The sequence below is a fragment of the Sus scrofa genome, chromosome 6 (assembly GCF_000003025.6).
Source record: "Sus scrofa isolate TJ Tabasco breed Duroc chromosome 6, Sscrofa11.1, whole genome shotgun sequence".
Taxonomy (NCBI): Eukaryota; Metazoa; Chordata; class Mammalia; order Artiodactyla; family Suidae; genus Sus; species Sus scrofa.
Genome location: NC_010448.4, coordinates 63,042,931 through 63,066,348, shown reverse-complemented (window position 1 = coordinate 63,066,348; position 23,418 = coordinate 63,042,931). Strand labels below are relative to the sequence as shown.

Here is a 23,418-nt window from a genome sequence, read left to right as displayed (position 1 = left end):
AAAGAATCTGACCAGTATCCATGAGGATGAGGGTTCAATCCCTTGCTTGGCAGGTTAAGGATCCAGCATTGCCAAAGCTGCAGCTCAGATCTGATCCCTGGACTGGGAACCCCACATGCCACAGGTCAATGGCCAAAAAAAAAAAAAAACAACCCACATTGTTTTGGGGTATTTTTTTTTTTGGCTGCCCAGAGGCACATGGAGTCCCCAGCCCAGGTATCAGATCTGAGCTGCAGCTGCGAGGCCGGATCCTCAACCCACTGGCCCGGGCCAGGGACCGAACCTGCGCCCCAGTGCCCCAAGATGCCACCACAGAGGGAACTACCAAAACCATAATTGTTTACTTTTATTATCCCCCGGACTAGAAATTAGGTGAATTATTATTTATTCAATACATCACAGGTATTGTCTTATTTCATGCAGTTGATCTTTCTGCTTTTTCTTGTTCTCCACTCCTCTAATGAGCACTGCCCCATAATAAGTTTTAATATCTGATAAAGAATTCCTCCTCTTGTGTTTCAAAACATCCTCACCTGGCTTCTGTTCGGGCTCCTCTAACCCAGTACCATCCACCGGGTGGCTTATGAATGACAGAAACCTATTTCTCACCGCTCTGGAGCCTGTGGATTCCAAGACGGAGGTGCGGGCCGATGTGCTGTCCAGGGACAGCCCACGTCCAGGCTCACAGGCGGCCGGCCGTCTTCGCACTGGGTCCTTCCCTGGGGGCTAGAGAAGACAAAGGGCGCTCTCAGGCCTCCGCCAAGACCACCGGTCTCACCGGGAGGCCCTCAGACCTAGTGGCCTCCCAAAGGCCCATCGCCAGACACCACACAGGGGATGTGAGTGGGGGTGGGGCACGACCATTGAGACCAAAGCTCTAGCGGTGTGTCAGGGGGTCAGGAGGAGGCGTGCCTGCGCTGTCCCTGCGGGGCAGGTGGCTGGGGCAGGGATCCTGGCAGAGAGTGGGGATGCTCCTTGCGGGGGACCCGCGGCCCCACCGATGACGCCTGGGGTTGGCCTCAGGAATGAATCGCGCCGGCAGGTCCTTGTGATGTTTCCCAGTGCGGCCAGGGGACGTACAAAGGGAGATTATGCTGAGCGATCTGCTCATGAGACCGTGGAGGCGGACAAGTGCCCCTGCCTCCCGTCGGCCAGCTGGAGGCCCTGGACGCCAAGGGCTCAACTCAGTCCCAGCCTGAAAGCCTGACAACCAGGGGAGCCATCCGTGGCAGTCAGGTCCAAGGCCAAGAAGTGAGGCGTGCCAGCTCCAGCAGTGAGGCAGGAAGAAAAAGGCACTGCTTCCCCGCCAGGACGTGTTCTATTTGGCCTCATGGACTGGATGGCGCCACTCGCACCAGTTTGCTCCACAGCTGACACCACCAGTTCAAACACTACTCCCATCTGAGACACCCTCACAGACACACAGAAGTGATATTCTCCTTGGAGTTCCTGCTGCGGCGCAGTGGTTAATGAGTCCGACTAGGAACCATGAGGTTGCTGGTTCAATCCCTGGCCTCGCTCAGTGGGTTGAGGATCCAGCATTGCCGTGAGCTGTAGTGTAGGTTGCAGACGCGGCTCGGATCCCGTGCTGCTGTAGCTGTGGTATAGGCCAGCAGCTATAGTCCAATTCGACCCCTAGCCTGGGACCCTCCATGTGCCACGGGAAGCAGCCCCAGAAAAGGCAAAAAGACAAAAAAAAGAAAGAAATGCAATAGAAATCACGTAGGTCATGTCTACTTCTTTCTGAACTTTGCATAAACACTGCGCTTTGTTCTCCACCTTCCCTGTTTGTTCAGCCTCATTTGTTGAGTTTGCTGTGCAACCACACGAGGTGTGTGTCTGCTCACTTTAGTGACTGCGAGTGTTCCTTCAAGGGCCTGCTTTACTTGTGGTTGGTAGAAATTACAGTTTATTTTGGGTGCTGGGCGCTGGCCTCTTCTCCCCGCTCTTTGCAGAAAAGCTGATGGACGGATCCTACCTCGAGTCGGCCTTCCCTTTTTGCTTCATGTCCCATCTGTTCAGGAAAACTCCTTTTCTGAATTCATGAAGGCAGGCAGTGCCCCGGGCTCCACACAAGGGCCGCCTCGCTTTGCCTTTGCCGCCAGATCTGCAGGGTGGTGGCATGAGGCTGGAGTCCCAGTTGTGTGTGGGGGACCCCTTTCGTGGTGGAAAGTCCCTGCCCCCTCAGGGGCTGCAGGGCCGCCTCTGGCTCGGGTCAAGCATCCGCTCCTGTGAGTGTCCGTGCGGCCTCTCCCTGACAGGCCTTCGGGGAGACTCTGTACCCGATGGTGCAGAGGCCACCTGTTCCCTGATCTCCCAACCAGGAGGGGCCTGAGCAGCTGGCCCTGCAGGTCAGGGGGCTCTGTGGGCTCCTGGGTGCCCAGGATGAAGGACAGAAGTGCTACACTGACCTGGCCACCCTGGGGCACGCGCCCCAGGCTCCAGGATTGAAGCACCACCACCTGCCTCTGACCCTTTGCAGGTGCTGTCCCCCCCACCTGCCTCCTGACCACTCTCCTGGGTGACCCACTAAGAGTGCTTCTGCGCCCGAGGCCTTGGGCTGCCTCGGTTTGGCCTCTTGGGCACAGGAGCTGGAACCCAGTAGCCAGGGTCGGCCATGTGGGGCTCCAAGCACCGACAGAGCCTGGAACAGGCTCGGGCATCTTCCCCGGCTGGCAGCACGTGGTGGTCGTCATACTCCAGGGCTGGGGGACCCAGGGCTCTCGGCAGGACTCCCTCAGAGGGGAGAGCTCGTCCAAACGCCGCTCCCTCTGCTGACCCGATGTACGCCTCGTGTTGGTGATAAACCCTATCTCGGAGTCTCAGAGCTTTTGAGTCCTGTGACCCCTTCCAGCAAACCGTGCAGCCTGAGCGTGGCCTTGGAGGCACAGGGGGACCCGCTGACCTCAGCATCCACTCCCCATCTGAGAGCCCGGGGACTCTTCCAGATTACCACGGGGGAAATCCAGACACAGAGTAGGAAGCGCAACACAAGGCAAAGGCAGAGGGGAAAGTAGAGAGAGCTGCCATACAACCAGAAAACCAGCACGTGTGTGGGCCGCGTGCCTGGGGCTCACGGTACACTGACCCCGGGCGGATCGGGTCTAGTTTACCAGAAATAAACGTACAAAGGGCAGGCTCGCCTGTTCCAAGCGCAATCAAGAGGCAGAGATGGAGGGAGTTCCCGTTGTGGTGCAAGAGTTAATGAATCCGACTAGGAACCGTGAGGTTGCGGGTTCGAATCCTGGGTAGGGGATAGGGGTAGGGGATCTGGCGTTGCCATGAGCTGTGGTGTAGGTTGCAGACGCAGCTCGGATCCTGCGTTGCTGTGGCTGTGGTGTAGGCCGGCGGCTACAGCTCTGATTCAACCCCTAGCCTGGGAACTTCCATGTGCCAAGGGAGCGGCCCAAGAAATGGCAAAAAGGCAAAAAGACAAAAAGAAAGAGACAGAGATGGAAGCAAACTCAGACTCAGAGTCTGCCCTCCCTTTGGGCCAGGATGGTGTCTCCCCAACGGCTGTCCACACCCCCAATACCTCCCATCCCAGCAGCCGCCTCCTGCCATCACCCGTCCCAGCAGCCCCACCTCATCGCCCTGGTCCCAGCCCTGAACTGCACAGAGCCCACTCCCAGCCCTCGACCAGGTGCCCTGCCCCCCCCAGCACCCCCACAGGGAAACATGACTCTGACCATGTGACCTTCACGTGAACACGGCGTGGGCACTGAGATTCCGCGGTGCTGGGGCACGTGGCGGTCCCTTGCTGTGCACTCAGAGCTGCACGGCACCCCCCTCCTCGGTTTGTGTGTCCGCTTTGCTGCTGGTGGGTTTGCCCTGCAGTGGCCAACCCAGAGGCAGAGGCGCACGGTGCTCTGCAGGAGTGCACGCGATTCAGAACAGGGGGAGCTCTTCTTAGGGCCGCACCCACGGCACATGGAGGCTCCCAGGCTAGGGGTCTAATCGGAGCTACAGCTGCCGGCCTACACCAGAGCCACAGCCACACCAGATCCAAGCTGTGTCTGCGACCTACACCATAGCTCATGGCAATGCCAGATCCTTAACCCACTGAGTGAGGCCAGGGATCGAACCCACATCCTCATGGATCCTACCTGGGCTGTTCTTTTAAAAAGAAGCAAAAAAGATGTCACGGTCACCTGTGAGAACAGCCGGTCCCAAGGGTGAGCTGGGAAGCCCTGAGGGAACTCAGGAGGGAACCGAGGAGACAGGCCCCCGGCTGCGCTGCCGGTCAAAGGAGTGAGTCTCATGCGCCCAGACCTCTGCCTCTTCCCAGAGCGACACGCTGAATTCTTTGACTTGAGATACCGGGTTCTGACACTCAGGTAGTCGGGGGCGCCTGGGCTGCGACGCCCTCTCAGTGATGGCCACTGGGGGAACACGTGCGCCTTGAGGGCCCCAGAGAGCCACTCTGCACAGGCCTCGCTTCCTGTGGGAGACGCGCCTCCCGCCCCCTCCTCAACTGACGGAAAAGGAACGAGAGGAAGGGGGACGACCCAGGGGAAGAGGAGGACAGAGGAAACATGAAACTTCTGGACGTTTCCACCCCTAAACCCATACTGGCCAAGGACTGATGCAGGTAACTGCGTAAGGCCAGTGGGAGAAACCCACATCTTTCTGGACCCCACATTGGAACTCCCACATCTTTACGGGATCAAAGCCCCTACGGACAGTGGAGAGAGGGGTTGATTCTTCCCGTGCTTCTGGCCTGTGTGTTCGCAGAGTTGATTCTTCGACTGCCGTGAACGAGAACCCAGATTCCGGTGACATCTTTCCAGCATCAGTTTTCTGTAAACTTTTGTCTCTGCCTCTGTCGCCAGCTCCCCTCTCCCTTCCTCGGCGCAGTTTCTCAGGGCTACTGAGATGCTGTCTTCCAGGCTTAAGTCCTAATTTTGCCCCAAATAAAACTTAACTCTCAACCTTCAGGTTGTGCATTTTTTTTTAAAGTGACAGCTGTTTTGCAGATTGAGCAATTCATCATATTGTTTCAGTTTGCATCTGTTTGGTTGTTTGTTTGTTTGTTTTTGCTTTTTAGGGCCATGTCTGTGGCATACAGAGGTTCCCAGGCTAGTGGTCCAATCAGAGCTGCAACTGCTGGCCTATACCACAGACATAGCAATGCAGGACCCTTAACCCACTGAGCAAGGCCAAGGATCGAACCTGGGTCCTCATGGATGCTAGTCAGATTGTTTCAACTGAACCACGATGGGAACTCCTATTTTACATATTTTATTTTATGGCCGCACCTGTGGCACATGGAGGTTCCCAGGCTAGGGGTCCAATTGGAGCTGCAGCTGCCGGCCTACACCAGAGCTGTAGCAACGTGGGATCCGAGCCACGTCTGCAACTTACACCACAGCTCACAACAATGCCCGATCCCCGACCCACTGAGCAAGGCCAGGGATCAAACCCACATCCTCATGGATACTAGTCGGATTCGTTTCCACTGCACCACAACGAGAACTCCAATATATTTTATCTATTTTTAAAATGATCCTATGGGATTCTTGATTGGAGTTGCCCTTAATTTACAGGTTAACTTGGGGAGACTGACATATTTGTAATACTGCATCTTCTGATCCATGACAGCAGCCAGCTTCAGAGTGCGAGGCCTGCTCTGTCCACAATTCCCTGCTGTGACACGTGCGGGGTCGACCCTGCTGGCTGCCCGCTGCTTCACGGTACGCGAAGCACAGAAGTCGCCTGCGTGGAACGCCCGTTCCTGAACACCGAGGCTGCTCCTCTCCTCCCCCGCGTGACAAACAACATCTAAAATGCACACAGATCTTTGTACACCTGTTCCGATCCTTTTACCATTTCCTCAACAAATCAGTGGGAGTGTGTCCTGCCATGTCTTGCCCCCGCGCCCAGGCACACACAGGCGCACCCACACACCCGCAGACTCGCTTTTCCCCCAAGGTGGTTCGCAGTCCATCCTAATACCTAAGGAAGTGTCTCCGGGTCATTTGACCAATTCCTTCCTTTCTCTCTTTCTCACCCTCCCTCCCTCCTTTCTTTCTTCTTCCCTCCCTCCCTCCCTCTCTCTTGCTGCATCAGTGGCACAGGGAAATTCCCAGGCCAGGGGTCCAGATTGTGCCACAGCGGCGACCCAAACCATTGCAGAGACAAACCCAGATCCTTAAGCCTCTGAGCCACATGGGAACTCCTAGACCAACTCCTTCTCTAGGCTGCAAAGCCTTCGATTACATGGCTGTCCCCGCACTTAAACAAGCACTCCTAGGGGACTGGCATTCAGGCTGCGTTCTGTAAGGTTTGGGTCTTTTCTTGCTTCTAAACAGGTCACAGTAAACCTCCCTGAACACATGCCCTTTTTTCCCAAGGTGATTGACAGCTTTGTTAAAATTTTATTTATTTATTTATTTTTGGTCTTTTTAGAGCCACACCTGCGGCTTAGGGAGGTTCCCAGGCTAGGGGTTGAATCAGAGCTGTAGCCACCGGCCTACACCAGAGCCACAGCAACGTGGGATCCTTAACCCACTGAGCAAGGCCAGGGATCGAACCTGCAACCTCAGGGTTCCTAATTGGTTTCGTTAACCCCTGAGCCACGATGGGAACTCCTCTACTGGAATTTTAATGTACTGTCATGAGGTTGCTCACAATATAACTGCTATTTGTATTTCCTTATGTCTCTGATAGAAATCTCATTAGCGGTTACATTTTACTTTTTTTCATTATTAGATTTTTTTTTGGGGGGGGCTGTCCCTGCAGCACATGGAAGTTCTCAGGCCAGGGATCAAACCCGAGCCATACCAGCAATCCGAGCCACAGCAGTGACAAGCCCAGGTTCTTAACCCACTGTGCCACAGCGAACTCCATATTAGGTTTCTACACTGCAGCGCTGGCTCTTATTTCTTTGATCAGGCTCAGTGTTTTAACCTGTTTCATTTATTGATCTTTTCAGGGTGCTGGATTTTGGACTTATTTGTTCTCTGCTTTTGGACTGGTTTTTAAGTCTGTGTACTGTCCCTGCCTGTGTAAACCTGTGCGGTGACGAGCTGGCACGGCCAGGGCAGCCTCCCCACCTGGATGGGCCACGCTGCCCCGGCCTCAGCCCTCAACCCCGGGGGGTTTGCTGGGGAACATGGGCGAGGAGGCACAGGCTGCTTCACTGTGCCCCTGTTTCACTACCATGTCCCCCAAATCTGAAAACGGGCCTGGGCCTGAGGGCCCCAATACGCATTTCACAGCAGAAGGAAAGCCAGTTCTATGGCCCCCAGAAGACTCTTTCCCTTTTGGAATCAGGAACTAGAAAACCAGCAAGGACTGTACAGCAAGACACAGCCTGACTCTGGATTTCACTCTTGGTCTGGCCAATTCAGTAGCAAGTCAATTTGCTTCTTCAATTTTTTCTGGGGGGGGGGGCACACCCGAAGCATATGGAAGGTCCCCAGCTAGGGGTCGAATTGGAGCTTCAGCTGCTGGCCTACACCTCAGCCACAGCAACGTGGGATCCGAGCTACGTCTGCGACTACACCACAGCTCCCAGCAACCCCGACCCACTGAGCAAGGTCAGCGCATCCTCATGGATGCCAGTCACGTTCGTTTCCACTGCACCACAATGGAACCTTCCAGCCATTTTCTCTTTGATGTAGAGGTCAGTTTTCAGGAGAATATCTTAATTGTCAGTACTTTTTGTCATCATATTATTTCTAAGTTTATGTGATTTTCTTGTAGTTCCCATCATGGCACAGGGGAAACGACCTGACTAGGAACCATGAGGTTGTGGGTTTGATCCCTGGCCTTGCTCAGTGGGTTAAGGATCTGGCATTGTGGTGGCTGTGGTGTAGGCTGGAAGCTGTGGCTCTGCTTAGACCCCTAGGCTGGGAACCTCCATGTGCCGTGGGTGTGGCCCTAAAAAGCAAAAACTAGAAATTAAAAAACACTGATTGTTTTTATCTTTTTAGGGCTGCAGCTGGCGCATCTGGAAGTTACCAGGCTATCAGCCACAGCCACAGCCACACAGGATCCAAGCAGCATCTGTGACCCACACCACAGCTCATGGCAACGCTGGATCTTTAACCCACTGAGCGAGGCCAGGTATCGAACCCGCGTCCTCATGGATCCTAGTTGGGTTCATTAACCGCTGAGCCATTATGGGAATTCCCATTTTGTTTAAACAACCTCATGGTTCACTGGTAGGATTCGTTTCCACTGAGCCACAACGGGAATGCCATTCCCTCAACTGTTTTTTTGTTTTGTGTCTTTTTGCCTTTTCTATGGCTGCTCTGACAGCACATGGAGGTTCCCAGGCTATGGGTCTAATCGGAGGTGTAGCCGCTGGCCTATGACACAGCCACAGCAATGCCAGATCCAAGCTGCATTTAAGACCTACACCACACCTACAGCAATGCTGGATCCTTAACCCACCGAGCGAGGCCAGGGATCGAACCCGCAACCTCATGGTTCCTAGTCGGATTCATTAACCACTGAGCCGCGACAGGAACTCCTCAACTGCTTTTAAATATGAAAAACTTTATTAGGAAACCGCAGCCTGCTCTCCCTCGGCACCTTCACACCCAGCTCTCCTTTCCGGGGCACCCAGCCCCGCTCTGCCCTCTACCTCCAGGCCCCCAACATGGATCTGGCCTCCTGCTTGCCAACCCGATTGTAAGAGGGGAGACCTATTTGTGCTACTACGGGCTTCATCACCACAGCTTAAACCACACCTAAGGGCCCATCTCTAGGAACTCTGCCTCCAGGCAACCAGCAATTAGCTAAAGTACCCTGTTTAAGCTCCCAGGAAGCAGCCTGACCAGGCCCACCCGGGAGCCGCCGCAGGAAGACGGCAACACAGCAGCGGCTCCCAGGCAGGAGGGAGCCGGGAAATGTCTGCCGTTGCTCCCTCCCCTTCCAGTACAAAAGCAGGGGGTTGTCTGGGACCTGAGCCCACCATCTCCTTGGTCGGCTGCTTTGTGAACGAAGCTGCCACTGCTCCCTCCAACAACTGGTCTCTCCTCCTCCAACAACGGTGCAGTGAGGGGTACGAGCTTGGACTCGGAAACCAGATCACCTGCGCCCCGTTCCATCTCCAGCCTGGCTGTGCTTCCCGGGCCTGCGTGTGTGCAGCAGGTCAAAGGTCCTCAGAAGACTGGGGGATGGAGGCTTCTGCCTCCCGTCTCAGGCTGCAGCAAGGTCCCCAGCCCAGCTGTCCCCCACCTCTGCCCAGTAGCTGCAGTCCCAGCCACCCCTGCATGTGCCTGAGGCTGCAGAGGTTCCTTCCTTGGATGCACCTATTTCCCTGAACCCACCCCCCCAAATGCCAGGAGACAGAGAAGGGCTAGATAACATCCCAGTCACCCACGTCCTACCCACAGAGCCTGTGAACGTGTCATCTCACACGCAAAGGCAACCGTGAGACACAGAGACAAGATGAGCGCAGGTGTGGCCGACAGGTGATTCTGGGGCGAGCTCAGCCCAGGTCACTCAGGGAACCCGGACCCAATCCCGGGGATCCTCACAAAGAGGATGCAACGTGAGATCACCCTCCACCGCTGGCTCTGAAGACGGAGGAAGGGGCCATAAACCAAGCCGAGGGGCAGCGTCTGTGAGCGAAGACAGGCCATAAAGTGGGTTCCTGCCTAGGGCCTTCAGAAGGCACCAGCCCTGCCCACACCTTGATTTGAGCCTAGTGAGACCCAGTTCAGAGCCCTCAGAGAACACACCTGGGTTTTTTTCAACAAGTCTGTCAGAGCAACCCTGCAAAGTCTAACAGTCCACTGGCCAAAGTCCTGAATGACCGCCCAGGAACCCAGACGGGCCACCCGGGCAGCAAGCGGCTTCCTCACCTCCTGCTCCGTGGGCTCTGGGCGTGCGTGGCCCAAGTGGCATCTGCTCCCGGAGGCCATGCTTGTCCATCATGTTCATTCAGGCTGGGACTCGAGAGCCTGGACAACAAGGCCAGGGAGGGATGTGTGGGCCACGGAAGAGCTGCCCGGACCCTGACGCTGCTCGCGGGCCCGAAAGCCCCGGCTGGCAGGCAGACGGGGCAGGTGCTGCTCCTCTGACCAGCGGAGACCAGAGGTCAGGATTCTTGCGCAGAACCTTTTCAGTCTTAAACTGGGATGTGTTAAAAACGCACAGCGCACAATCTTAGCCTTCCGCCCGGCGGCAAACAGAAGCAGGCTATGCTCTCCTGGCCTTTCTGCACGGGCCCCACAAAGACCTCAGGCCAGGCCGCTGGTGGGAAGGGGCCTGGTCATCAGGTCGAGCGCTCGCAGGGACAGGGAGCGCAGCCGGCCTGCGACGCGCTCAGCTAGGAGCGTGGAGGTAACCGGGCCGCCCCTGGGCCGGGCGGCGGGCCGAGGCTCAGCCGTAAAGGTGGGGTCGGGCAGGCTGGCGGCGAGGGAGCGGCGGCTTCTGAAGGGACACGGGGTGTCCGGGCAGGGGGCCGTCCTCGGACGCGGACTCGGACCTGCTCCGGCGCCCTCTGCGGCCCCCGAGGCCCCGGGCCGAGGTGGAGGAGCCGGGCGGGCCGGGACCGGCCGGGCGAGGCTGCCCGCTCCAACGCTCACGGGGCCTCGGGCCGGTGGCTCTTGAGGTGGATGACCAGCTGCGACTTCCAGTCGAAGCTGTGGCCGCAGTCGCCGCAGAGGTGGCGCCGCTGGCCGGCGTGGCTCTTGCGGTGGATGACCAGCTGCGACTTCCAGCTGAAGCTGCGGCCGCACTCCTCGCACGAGTAGCTGCGCGGGCCCGGGGGCGCGCGCCGGGGCGGGGCCTGCGGCGGCGTCTCGGCGCCGGGCGCGTTGGCGTGCGCGCGCCGGTGGATGACGAACACCGACTTCCAGTCGAAGGCGCGGCCGCACTGCGCGCACGTGTAGCGCTTGCTCCGCGGCGGCGGCGGCGGCGGCGGCGCGGCGGCGGCGGACGGTCCCTCCCAGGCGGCGGGCGGCGGGGCCCCGGGGCGGCCAGACGGCCCCTCCGCTCCCGAGCTCGCGCTTTCACCTGCTGGGGGCAGACGTGGCAGAGCCAGGTCGCCGGCGACGCCAGGCCCCCTCTCCCGGCCCCAGCCGCCGGGGGCCGGCGGTCCCTTACCCGGGCGGAGGCTCCTCTGTCCCTCCGGTCCGGGGCTCAGCCCCTCGGGCTCCGACTCCGCGAGTGCCTCCGGAAGCGGGCGCGGCAACCCTGCTGGGGTCAGGGGCCCATCAGGCGGCAGGCCTGGCACGAGGGGCGTGTGAGGGGTTCGCACGTGTAAGGACGGGGTGGGGGCCCTGGCAGGCGATGGGGGTGCCCCCTGGGAAGCACGGCACACGCAGGACCGGGAGGAGAAGGGGCCTTCCTCACCCAGGGAGACCACCGTGCCGTACTTCTCCAGCATCACGTCCCAGTACAGCTCCTTCTGTGACGGGTCCAGAAGGCCCCACTCTTCCTGCAGGGAGGTGGCAGAGAGTGGCCACCAGGAACCCTCTCTGCCCACGGCAGGCCTGCTACCTGCCACCAGAGGCTGCTCCCCCACAGAAGGCCCGTCTCCCAGCAGCACCCCCACCGGACCGAGCCTTGCCAATCACCTCGGCAAGGGGGAGGGGGGCTGCAGGTCTCCTAAGCCTCCCCTGCCCAGGAGGCCGAAGGTGAAGGTGAAGCTAGGATGGGAGCCCACGCGTGTTGGGGACACAGGACCCGGAAGGGAGCTGCCCTTGGCCTCACCCCTCAGATGCAGACAGCAGCAGTCCCCCACGACTGCCGCCGGCTCCTGGTCCTGGCTGCACACAGGCCCTGGATGGGCCCTGAACACTGTGTGCTGCTGGGAGAGCAAAATGCCGGGCAGTGGCGCGGACCCCAACCTCCTCCCTCAGGCCTGTGGTTACAAGAGCAACAGAGATCCTCCCGGGAAGCGCCGAGGACATCAGCGTCCCTGGATGGGGGACCTGGCTGCAGGGAGGCAGGCAAGGCAGCGGGCAGGCACCTTAGGACACAGGTGAGCTAGCTCCTGCTGCCACAAGTCAAAGCAAAACCCTCGCAGGCTTTACTAGGAGGTGCGCTCCCGGCCGTCGTGTCTGCAGGGATGGGAACAAGAATCCTGACAGATGAGCCAGCGTCTGTCCACAGGAGCCAGGCCAGCACTGCCAGCTGGAGGAGGGGAGGCTCAGGGTGGGGGTGGCCTTCCCACCCGCCTGCTTCCACCTGCGCCTGGACCCTGGGGCAGCACTCTTAGAGTGGACTGGATGAGGAAGTGTTGCTGGGAGTCCCATACTGAGGAACCCAGCCCCACAGGTGGCAGGGGACACTTAGCTGGCCACAGTGGAGGGCTGGCCGGCCTTGGAGGAAAGGCCTGGCAGAGGCAGAGCTGCAGGCATTTCCTAGGAAGAGCGTCTCCACGCGGACCTCAGGTGTGCAGGGGGGCCAGACTGCTGGGTGTCACTCGGGCTTTCCTGCCAGGCTTGGTCATCGCCATCTTGTCCCCTCCCCACCTACACGTGAAGCTTCCATCCCCAGAAGCCAGCTCAGGACTTCTGGGAGCTGCCAACTCCCTGACTGACTGCTCGATCAGTGGGCCAGGCTCAGTCACTCTAAACCAGATTCCCAGTTGCCCAAGGCCAAAATCCCTTCTTTTTTTTTTTTTTTAGCTTTTTCTAGGGCCACTCCCGCGGCATACGGGCGATTCCCAGGCTAGGGGTCTAATCAGAGCTGTAGCTGCTGGCTTACACCAGAGCCACAGCAACGTGGGATCCGAGCCGTATCTGTGACCTACACCAGAGCTCATGGCAATGCCAGATCCTTAACCCACTGAGCGAGGCCAGGGATCGAACCACAACCTCATGGTTCCTAGTCGGATTCGTTTCTGCTGCACCACAACAGGAACTCCCAAGATACCTTCCAAGCGCAGGTCTGTCCCTCTGTGCCCCAGGGCCTGCAAGGGGTGCCCTGACACCAACTCCATTTTGGGGCAGCAAAGAACAGAGGTGCTGGCCAAGGAACCTGGACAACTGGCAGGGCAGAGAGTGGTCACCAGGAACTCCCTCTACCCACCGCAGGCCTGCACCTGCCACCAGGGGCTGCTGACCTGAATCCTAGACGGGTGGAAAGGCGCAGAGGTCGGTTCCTGTCGTTCGAGGCACCTCTCATGGGACGTGGCTGGGTTTAGGGGGCTGGAGGGTGCTAGGAAGTGAAGCAGACAGGCGTCAGGGGCTGCTCATGTGAGCCGGGGCAGGCAAGGAATCAGTGTTGGTGCTTCACTGGGCCCACCTCTGCCAGCAGGGGGCAGCCCTCCGGGTGTGCTAGGCACACAGCCAGCAGGCAGGCAGCCCTGCCCTCTGCCCTCCCAGGGACCAAGCTCTGCAGTCTGCAGTCCCTTGTAGGTCCCCCTCCCACCTGGGACACCCACACTCCCTCCAGAAGCCCCCAGCTCCAGCATAACCTCTCCTGGGTTCCCACTCTAGCTGGGGATGTTGCACTGTCTCCAGGAACCCCGAGCCCTACTGCGCCCCCACTCTCACCGGTCTCCTGCCCATAGCCAGCAGGCTCCTCCTTCACACTGCAGCTGGGATGGGCACCCCCCTCCATCTGCGCATCGTTGGACCCCTCCCCAGAGGCTGCCCTGAGGGGCTCCACTGGCTCTGAAGGGTGGGAGCTCCTCACAGATTTCTCTGTCTTCTGTGCTGCTGGAAGCACTGCCCGCTTCAGGACGTGCGCTGTAATCTGAGGAGAGAGGCAAGTTACCGGGGAGCCAGTCTCACTCTGTCCCTGCAAGAAACCCACACTTCCACACTCACCCAGCTGAGCAGCTGCCCAGGGTCATGCTGCAGGCCCTCGACCAGAACAGCAGCCTCCTCTGGGCTGCCTGGCCTCTGGCCCCGCACCCAGGCCTGGATCTCAGGGGGCAGAGCGCCCAGGAACTGCTCCAGCACCAGCAGCTCCAGCATCTGCTCCTTGGAGTGAGCCTCTGGCTGCAGCCACTGGTGGCACAGCTCCCGCAGCCGGGCCAGGGCCTCGTGGGGACCGGCTGCCTCCTGGTAGCAGAAGCCCCGGAAGCGCTGGCGTGCTGCCTCGGGCTCCTCCAGGGTGGCCTCGGAGTCCAGAGAGGGGAGGCTCGGGGGACCCAGTGGGGATGGCATTGTGCTGCGAGTCTTCCTGGAGCCACCAAGAGGGACTTGCAGGATAGGAGGGGTCAGGGTGACAGCCTCAAGCCCACAGGCAGGGTAAGTCACCTGTGTGCACACAGGCCCAGCCCAGGGGACTGAGGCTGCGACAGAGAGGACCCTGGTGTGGGGATGCTTGAGGCTGAGTTGGGGAAAGCTTCAAGGAGGAAGGAGTCACAGAGCGGAAGGAAGCCTTGTGAACCAAGGCTTGGAGGCAAGTTGTTGACAGAGCTTCCAGAAAACTGCAGGGAACTGCTGGGAGATGATGCTGGAGAGGAAGGCAAAGGGAGTCATCAGAGGCTGCCAGGGACAGGCTGAGGAGCCCCGGAAAGCCATCGCGGCGGAGAGAGGGGGTAATTAGGGCTGTAGTAGGGCACGATCCGGGGTGAGGACTGGGGCCAGGCCGCCTGTCCTCACCGTCTCCGGGAGACGTTGACTCAAGTGGGGCACCCTGAAGGGCTGGTCTGCGCTTGGTCGAGGCAGGGGCTGATGTGGACCCCGAGATACAGAGCTCGCTGACCACGGAGAGCAGTGCTTCACTCACAACGTCTGGACCGAGCGTGTGAAAAGCCGGAGCAAAGCAAAGAGGAGCTACGAGTTGTGTGAAGCGGTCAGCAAATAATTGTGTCTCAGGCTCGCAGAGACTCCGGGGTGAAACACGCCCAGCGCGGGATCGGGGGGCTGGCTCACAGGCTGGACCAAACCTGACGCCTGGAGTTCGCCTTCCAAAGAGGAGGTTTTCCCGCAGGAGGGACGTGGACCGGCCCGGGAAAAGGCTTGGAAGCTGGAGGCCCAGGGCACATTGGGAGGTAGTGAGAGGCCACGCCCACCCAGCCAGGCCTGCGCCCACCTCCGCCACCCGAGGCCACTGGGAGCCAGCGTCCCCGCCCGCCCCTTGGGCAGAGCCGCCTTGGCCAATCATGCATCTGCTCCGAAGGCGCCGCCCCCTCCCCTCGGACTACTTTTCCCATGAGCCTCAGCAAGGACAGGCGCGGCCTCCGCCAGCAGATGCTCCTTTTCGGAGGCATCTCACGATTGAGAGGTGCCCCATCCCTTCGAGAGGAATGTGAAGAGTGGCAGGGTTTTGAGGGGGGCTCCCTACCCTCCCCAGCAGCTACTTTCCCTTAGTACCCGCGCACTAGCACTCACCGACGGCCGAGAGGGATGGTACCGTCTGATCCTGCGCATGTGCACGACAGGCCCGGCGCCTATTGGCAAGCGAGGCGATGGGTGGGGAAGTAGCGTGACCTGTCGGCCAATCAGAGCTGGCGCTCGCCCCAGGCTCCTCCCCAAGCGTCCTTCTTGAGGCTTCTTTCCAGTCGCCCGGCCGTCACCTTGGTAACCCCTGGAGCACCGCGGCTGGCCTCCAGCTGCTTCCAAGGCAACGTCCAGAGCGCTGCCCTGCTCTCTGCGGGGGCCGGAAGTGGCTGCCTGTGGGGTGTAGTTCCTCCGAACCTCCTCTCCAGATGGTCCCAGGAGGGGGCCGGAACCTGCCGGGAAGGCTGGCCTAACCCACGGGGTTTCTCCGCCATCCTCGGGAATTTCTACAGCGAGGATGGCGCTGGGGACCTTCATTCGACCACCGCTGAGCGCCCTGTGGACATGCGGGGACTGCAGGAAGAACACCCATCTACTGACGAAGAAACTGTCCATGATTTACACCTTCATAGCCTCACACGTGGCTTCAGCTGGATCAGTACTGCAAAGCGAGGGGTGGTTTTTGTCCAGAATTATGGGACATGTTTTACATACTTTCCGGACCAGAACCAGTCAGGGTGACTTTTGTTTGTTTGTTCTTGGGGCCTCACCCGCAGCATATAGCAGTTCCCAGGCCAGGAACCAAAGCTATGGCTGCTAGCCTAGTCACAGCCACAGCAACGGAGTTTCTGAGCTGCGTCTTCCACCTACACCACAGCTCACCAAAGCTTTCCAGATCCTTAACCCACTGAGCAAGGCCAGGGATTGAAACCGTGTCCTCATGAATACTAGTCGGACTCATTTCTGCTGTGCCACAATGGGAATAAACATAAAAACCTTGGTTTTTAGATAGGAAAAGCGCAATTAATCAGGCCCAGCTTGACCGGTGGGGAAGAGCTGAGGATGGCAACCAGGCTGTAGGAGCTTTTGTCCAAGATGCAGAAAAGGTTGCATGAAACTCTGTGTCCTCACTTGATGTTCCACAGACTCCTTTGTTCCTGAATCCCGTGACCTTCCCACAAGAGCCCTCCATCTGCTCTGTGGGGTTGTCTGCATTTCACAGGGGTGCAGCCTGAGGCTGAAGTGACCTGTTCACGGCTCCCTCATGGAGGCCAGCCTGGGGGAGGGTGAGGCCGGGACCCAAGAGAGCAGAGAGGATGGGCCCATAAGGGGCGGATAGTGGCTCAGAGGCCCTGCACTTGAGTCTTGCAGTGCCTGCTCCTGAATTACTCCTCTCCTTACCCCGTGTCTCCCCTCCTTGCAAAAACCTGTGAAGCTTCGGGGACCAAACCCTGCTGGCAGGTGGGGAGTCATACACATCACGTCTCTGCTTAGGTGGTGGCAAATGGCTGTGAGAGCTGGACATGAAGGGACTGAAGCACCCACTGGGCTGGGGTTAACCTTTTGGGTCCTGCATATGGCTTCTGCCTCACAATCAGGGCCTGGGTCACCTCCTATTACAGCTGCTCTTGGGGCAGGCCCTGGGTGGGCCACACACAGGATGCCTCTCCACCCTGTGTCCTCCCAAAGGGACCAGGGTTACAGCCAAATCCCTCCAGCTGTGATGACACGCCTGCACTGTGCTAGGATTAAACCAGTTTCAGGCTGCTACTATTCACATTTTTTAAACTTTTTTTTTTTTTAACCACGCCTCTGGCACGTGGAAGTTCCCAGGCCAGAGCACAAATCTGCGCCTCGGCAGCAACTTGAGCCACAGCAGTGACAACACTGGACCCTTAACCCACTGTGCTACCAGGGAACTCTTATTTGCATGTTTTTGAAAAGAAACCTTTATTAGGGAGCCTCTCTGGACTCTTGTCTTGTTAAAACTTTCTGAACCATAACCTGGAGGCGGAGGCTGTGGACCTACGCAGTGCTGTGCAAAAGTTTACAATGTTTATCGACTCTGAGATTAACGTCTCCCAGTCTTTCCCTCCCAGTAAAAAGACCATTAAGTCCCCTGGGGATGAAGCCCAAGGTCGAGGCCACAGGACACCAACTGGGCACCACCCCACCTGTCTGACTCATTGTCCCCACCGCGTGGGGAATGTCACTCTGGGGAGTCACCCTGGGAGGGCACCACACAGAGCCTTAGGTAATGGCAAGTCCTCCTTCCAATGCGGGAGGAACAACAGGAAGGCACATGGCCACTCGACCACACAGAACCATGCTGCCCCATCCTGTCCCCTCTGACCTGTTGTTAAGCTCACCCCTCAATAGTGTAGGGGGACGGAAAGTCTCCTGTAATGCTGACTTTGGCAGCAATGGGACACAGCCGATGCTGAGACCTGGACCACAATCTGAGTGAACAAGCACAGCTGGGGAACCATCACGCTCAGTCTTTGTCCTCCCCTCCCACCCGAGGACCTTCCGCCTCCAGCTCCTTGGGGTCTGCCAACTGCAGGGGACACGCAGGCTTCACCTGGCCCTCACAGCTGGCAGGCTAAGTATGTGGGGAAGGTGGTGAGCTTCCCGGATGCTGGGCCAGCGGCTCTGATGTGTGCAGCTCCCAGCCCCTCTGTGCCTCAGTTTCCTCAGCCCCTTCACAAGAGCTGTCAGGAGAAACCCTGCCGCACTCAGCACTGGGACTGGCAGTTGACACCTACTGGCCCTCACCCAGGTCAGGCCTGCCCGGCGCGCAGACCCCCTCTGCAGGCCCGACTCTTCTCTTGCCCAGACCCGGGCCCTAAGGCTCAGGGCCCAGCCACCTGGCCGAGCCAGCACCTTCCCCCCATGACTTCTGTGCACTGCACCTGCTCCCAGGAAGCCTTGGAAGAACGGAGGCCTTGGGGGTGGGCGGGATATCCTGGGAGTTGGGGTGTTACATACAAACCCCAAAGTTTGTGTGTAAACCTCAGAAATTTCTCAGGACTGCCTCCACCCCACCCTGGCCCTTCCCATTCAAGCTTACGGTCAAAACATGCAGGATCCGGCACCACCATGCTGGCCGCCCCGACCTTCCTGCAGGATGACCTCTTGGGGAGAGAGGCGCAAGCTGCTGCTGACGAGCGGCCAGTCTCGACACCACGTGCAGGCAGAAGTGGTGCACACACGCAGGGCTTCTCCAAAGCGTGCATCTGCAGAGGCCAGGGGCCCTGAAGCCACAGACGGAATCGCCACAGGCGAGGTCGGCCAGGGCTGCTACCTCAGGCCTCAGCTGTCTTTGCAACAGCGGCTGGGCCTGAGGAGGCGGTGGGCCCGGCTTCCCTCCGCAGCGCGCCCTCCGGCGAGGCCCCTGCAGGAGGCCTGGCCTGGGGGCGCGGGCCTGCGCTGGGCCTCCGCGGCGGCTTCTCGCCGGTGTGCAGCCTCTGGTGGTGGAAGAGGGCCGGGCGCTCGCGGAAGGCGCGGCCGCACTGAGCGCACACGAAGGGCTTCTCGCCCGTGTGGATGCGCCTGTGGCTGAGCAGCACGGCGCCCTTGGCGAAGGCCTTGCCGCAGTCGCTGCAGCGGAAGGGCCGCTCGCCCGTGTGCAGCAGCCGGTGCTGCCGGAGGTTGGAGCTGTGGCTGAAGGCGCGGCCGCACTGCGCACAGGCGAAGGGCTTCTCGCCCGTGTGCACGCGCCGGTGCTTGAAGAGCGACGAGCCCTGGCTGAAGGCGGCGCCGCAGAGCGCGCAGGCGAAGGGCTTCTCGCCCGTGTGCGTGCGCTCGTGCTGGATCAGGTGCGAGTTGCGGCAGAAGCTGCGGCCGCAGCGCGCGCAGGCGTAGGGCCGGCCGCCCGCGTGGATCTTGCGGTGCTGGCTGAGGTTGGAGCGGTGGCTGAAGGCCTTGCCGCACTCGGCGCAGCGGAAGGCCTTCTCGGCCGTGTGGATGCGCTGGTGCCGCACCAGAGAGGAGCTGTGCCGGAAGGCCTGGCCGCAGGCGGGGCAGCTGTAGGGCGTTTCGCCGCTGTGGATGCGCTGGTGCTGCGTCAGGTGCGAAGTCTGGCTGAAGGCCTTGCCGCACTGCGCGCACTCGTAGGGCCGCTCGCCGGTGTGGGTGCGCAGGTGCTTCAGGAGGTCTGAACTCTTCACGAACACTTTGCTGCACGCCCTGCACTCAAAGGGCTTCTCCCCGGGAAGGAGGCCCGGGCCGGCAGGCAGGGCCTCGCCCAGGTCGGCCCAGGCCGGGGGATCCGGCCCGGCAGCCAGTCTCGGAGGCTCACGCCAGGCCACACCCATTCCTCGGCCGCCCAGAGCACCCGGGCCGCTCAGGAAGGCTCTGCCGGGGGCCTCGTGGGCCCAAGGCTTCTGCCGCTCGGATGCCCGGGGCTGCCTTCCCAGCGGGGGCCGGTCGGCCAGGGCCTTCTCCCCAGGTGGGGCCCGCAGGGAAGAGGTCAGCCGCAGGCCCACCCCCGCCTCACTGCCCCCGGGGCCCAGCCGGAGCCTTTCCCAGTAGATCACAGACACCCCCGTGGGTTTCCTCTCCCGATGCGGGGAGATGCTGCCGCGGCCCTCCAGGCTTTTCCCACGCTGGCAGGCACCAGTGGTGGGGAGGGCCCTGGGAGCTGCCGGGGGACGGCCCTCCTGCAAGGGCCCAGGCAGGGCTGCTTTTCCAGAAACATCTCTGTCCGCTGCTGGAGGAGAACAACCTGAAAGCACAGACACGGAGGACACCTGGCTGATCCGGGAGTGGGTGGGCAGGGGTGACCCGGCGGGCCGAGTGGGAGCACAGCAGGGGCCACACACGCTATTGGCAGGGAGTGCGCAGTCCTGGGTGCTCCCCAGGCTGCTCCTTCTCCTCACACTGCTGGCTGCCTGCGGCTGCAGCGTTCCCTCACCGGCTCTGCTTACTGTCGGCCTCTCAGCACGGTCAACCCCCCAGGGGCAGGACGAGGGGCCACCTGGCCCAGGTTGTGCCCCCAGGGCCTGGAACAGACCAGCCATTGCAAGTGTTCAGAAAGGATGAACAATGGCTGGGCCCCCAGGCAAGGTGGTGAGGGGAGGCAAGGAGGGCCTGAGGCCACAGAGATGGGGTGAGCGGGGATTCTGGGCAGGTCTCCCCCAGGGGATGCCCTGGGGGCGGAGCCTCCAGAAGAAACTAACAGTTACAGGAGGACAGAAGGGAGTGGGCGGGAAGCCAGAGAGGAGGCATCCAGAAGGGAAGGGGACAGAAACCTAGCCACAGGCTGGCTCCATGCTCCCACCCCTGAGCCGCCACTCACCAGGGCTAGGCCTGCTTTGGGCATTCCTGGCCAGCGTCACATCTGTCCCACTGAGAACCCAGGGCTCCTCACCACGCTCAAGCTGGGTGACCACCCGGGGTCGGGACACAGAGAGTCCTGTGAGAAGACAAGCAAGTGAGGGGCGCCCCAGGAGCCGGCAGCAGTCAGGGCTTCACGGGACAGAGAGGGCCCCCCTAAGAGCCAAGAAAACCTGGAGTGCCCCCGGGGCAGACTCACAGAGCGGCACAACAGCTCCTGGGAGGAGAACCGTGCTGGTGGAGATTCCCATTGTGGATCAGCGGTAACAAACCTGTCTAGTATCCATGAGGATGCAGGTTCGATCCCAGGCCTCCCTCAGCGGGTTAGGAATCCTGCATTGCTGTGCGCTGTGGTGTAGGCCAGCAGCTGCAACTCTGATTTGACCCCTAGCCTGGGAACAGCCGCGGGTGCGAAAGAACTGGGCTGGCAGCACCAGGAAGGACTAAGCAGAGGGCGCCACAGCGAACAGGGACACTCTGTCAGCAGCGTGCGGCTGCTCCCAGGCCACCACGACATAAGAGGTTAATGCTGGCAGCCCAGGCTGGCAACCGAGCTTCCTACGCAGGACCAAGCCTTACCCAGCGAGGCCAGGAGTGCGAAGTTCTCCAGCGTCACACGGCGGTACAAGGCCCTCTGGGCTGTGTCCAGAAGCCCCCACTCCTCTCGGGAGAAGTACACAGCCACATCTTCAAAAGCCATCAGACCCTACGAGAGTTGCAACGTGGACATGATCTAAGAGACATCTGTGTGACCCATGACCAGCTGGCGACCGCCCCTGATGTCCCTCAGACGCTCCGCCTCCTTGACCAAGCCTCTGCAGATGGAACCCCCTCACCTGTCCGGGGCCCTCCTCCGTTGCCCATCTGGGCCTCCTCAGCCACCACCCCACTCCACCCTCCAGACCACACCCCACCCGGCAGCCAGAGCAAGCCCCCGGCTTCCGCTGGGCCTCCGGCCTTTATACAAGAGGACTTTTTCCACAGGCACCCACGCTGCTCTTGCCGTCAGTAACTGTAGCAGCCCCATTAGCACGTGCCCATCCCTGGAGGGCCACCCTCCTGTGCTCAACCCGCCTGACATTTCAAAGCTGCTCTTCAAACCTGAAGGACTGGCTGATCCCCTCAACTCCCACAAGGCTGCCCCCAAGAATCTGGCAGGCAGACAAGAAGCCAGTTCCTTTCTCCCTCCAGCGCCAGGCCCCCCTATTTCCTTCTCACTTGGCTGCCTCTCTCCTTTTCCTCTGCCACCTGCCAGACGACCTCGGAGAGCCCCAGGGACTGCTAGCCATTCCTCCTCTCCCTCGAGCCCGAGATGCCCACGGCTGTCCCCATCTGAGTCCCTGAGATCCCCCCCTGCTAAGTCTGATCCCCAGACCCTGCCTCACTAAGGACGACAGGACTGGGGTGTCCTTGGGTGTCTACTCCTTCCAGGTCCCTGTGACTCCTCCACTCGGAGACATCGCAGACTCTTGCCAGTTTCCCCTGAAATCGACATTCCCTGCAAATGCCTGGTTTTGTCTACAGCTCCGTTCTTCTTATTCTCTGTCCCACTGAGAATACATCTCTTGCCCAAGGCAAGGATGTAATCAAGGGTTTTCAGTTTAAGCACCAGCTACCAAATCCTGGCCCCACTGCCCAGGGGAGGACCTGTGAAAGTGCTAGGCGGCTCCATTCTTCCGGGTGCTCAGGCGAACGGCTCTTCACTTAGAACACTCACACTGCCCTTGAAGCATCAGCAGATCTATCCAGAGTTCAAAGGCTTTTCCTAATTCCACTGACTGTAGTGGTAGCCTCCTCCCTGCACACCAGCACCCCCTCTAAGTCTGTTCCTCACTCAGCAAACGTGAGATACCTTATAAAACAGCAACAAGTCCACTCTCCTGGTGCTCTCGGAATAGTCTTAACTCCTCCATCTGCTCTTTCAAGCACACATGCCTCTGCCTGTCGAGTAGCTCAGTTCCAGAAGCGCCTAGACGCAGGCTTCCCTCCCTGCTTTTGCACAAGGGGGACGCTTCCCTTAGAACTTCCCTCCACACCTCACCCCCTTGGCTGCCAGAAGTGGGGATCACACGCGTGCACGCCCAAGCAGCCGGGACGCCTGTGCCTAGGACCAAGCGCGAGGGGAAAATAAAACGTCCAGAAAAAGTGCCTCCCTCGGTCGGGACTCGGGACCATGGAGGAGGCATCAGGGCGGTTGGGGGCCTGGGGCTCCCGTTATTCACCTGAGCTGAGTCTGTCTGCGTCACTGCCGCCATCGGAACCTGTAGAAAGATGCGGGCGTCCTGGTGCCGGGCCTCACTCTCCCCTCTGCCAAGGGCGCCGCGGTGGGGCGGCACGGGGGCCAGAGAGCACGTGGCTCGAGTGATTCCCACGCCACACCTCGGGAAACTGAGGCCGGGGACCGGCAGGGAGCCCGCAGTCTCCGCTGACGACGTCTTGGGTTCCCGGCCGCGCCTTCCTTGCTGCCGGCACCACTGGCCTCCAGACCCTCCAACAAAACCGGCCCCCACCCGGCGCGCTTCGGCCGTCACCGGAGCGGCCCGACGCCGGCAGCCAGGTGACAGTCCCGGACGCCGGAAGTGCAATCTCGAGAGCCCTCATTGGTCGGGGTCGTGCTGTTGACGCACGCGCAGAGCCTTCTGGGAGGCGTGGTTCCCGCCTGCCTTACGGCACTGTGGGCGGAGCCCTCCCGGTTTCCACGGCAACGGCAAAGCGCGCCGGGGGGGCGGGGCGGGGCCGGGAGTGGAGTCCCCGGCTGCGCGTGGGAAGGATTCCTAGCTGGTGGCCCCGCGCTGCGGAGAAACACTGAAGGTGCAGAAATAGACCTGCCGAGGCGCGGGACTGGGACAAAAGCCCACGGCAGTTCCCACCCCGCGCCTCCTTCCTTGGACCCCGACTAGGACGCGGTTGGACCTCTGCGAGTCTGCGTCCCCGCAGG

The 23,418-nt window shown here is 60.2% G+C and overlaps 2 protein-coding genes across 16 annotated transcripts; both read right to left on the bottom strand.

Moving 5' to 3' along the window:
- ZNF446 (zinc finger protein 446) lies at window positions 219-16,948 on the bottom strand. 11 transcript variants are annotated; one of them, XR_002345402.1, is made up of 6 exons: window positions 15,255-16,008; window positions 13,464-13,665; window positions 13,031-13,125; window positions 11,314-11,398; window positions 9,819-11,157; window positions 227-726 (listed from the first exon to the last, which is right to left on the bottom strand). XR_002345402.1 is itself a non-coding variant. In XM_021097393.1 (6 exons), the coding sequence occupies exons 2-6, from the start codon at window positions 14,079-14,081 to the stop codon at window positions 10,541-10,543; spliced, it is 1,341 nt and encodes a 446-aa protein (XP_020953052.1). In that variant the 5' UTR covers window positions 14,082-14,373; window positions 14,523-16,008; the 3' UTR covers window positions 8,486-10,540. The 11 variants fall into 11 exon arrangements, 9 of the variants coding, with proteins under 9 accessions (XP_020953054.1, XP_020953052.1, XP_020953051.1 ...); XM_021097393.1 differs by lacking the exon at window positions 227-726 and adding an exon at window positions 13,740-14,373 and having other exon boundaries at window positions 8,486-11,157; window positions 14,523-16,008; XM_021097392.1 differs by lacking the exon at window positions 227-726 and adding an exon at window positions 13,740-14,889 and having other exon boundaries at window positions 8,486-11,157.
- On the bottom strand, window positions 17,076-23,085 carry LOC110261334 (zinc finger protein 324A-like). 5 transcript variants are annotated; one of them, XM_021097373.1, is made up of 5 exons: window positions 22,860-23,085; window positions 22,703-22,741; window positions 21,060-21,186; window positions 20,443-20,559; window positions 17,076-19,869 (listed from the first exon to the last, which is right to left on the bottom strand). In XM_021097373.1, the coding sequence occupies exons 1-5, from the start codon at window positions 23,079-23,081 to the stop codon at window positions 18,449-18,451; spliced, it is 1,926 nt and encodes a 641-aa protein (XP_020953032.1). In that variant the 5' UTR covers window positions 23,082-23,085; the 3' UTR covers window positions 17,076-18,448. The 5 variants fall into 5 exon arrangements, with proteins under 5 accessions (XP_020953032.1, XP_020953033.1, XP_020953035.1 ...); XM_021097374.1 differs by lacking the exon at window positions 20,443-20,559; XM_021097376.1 differs by having other exon boundaries at window positions 17,076-20,146; window positions 20,753-21,186; window positions 22,703-23,012.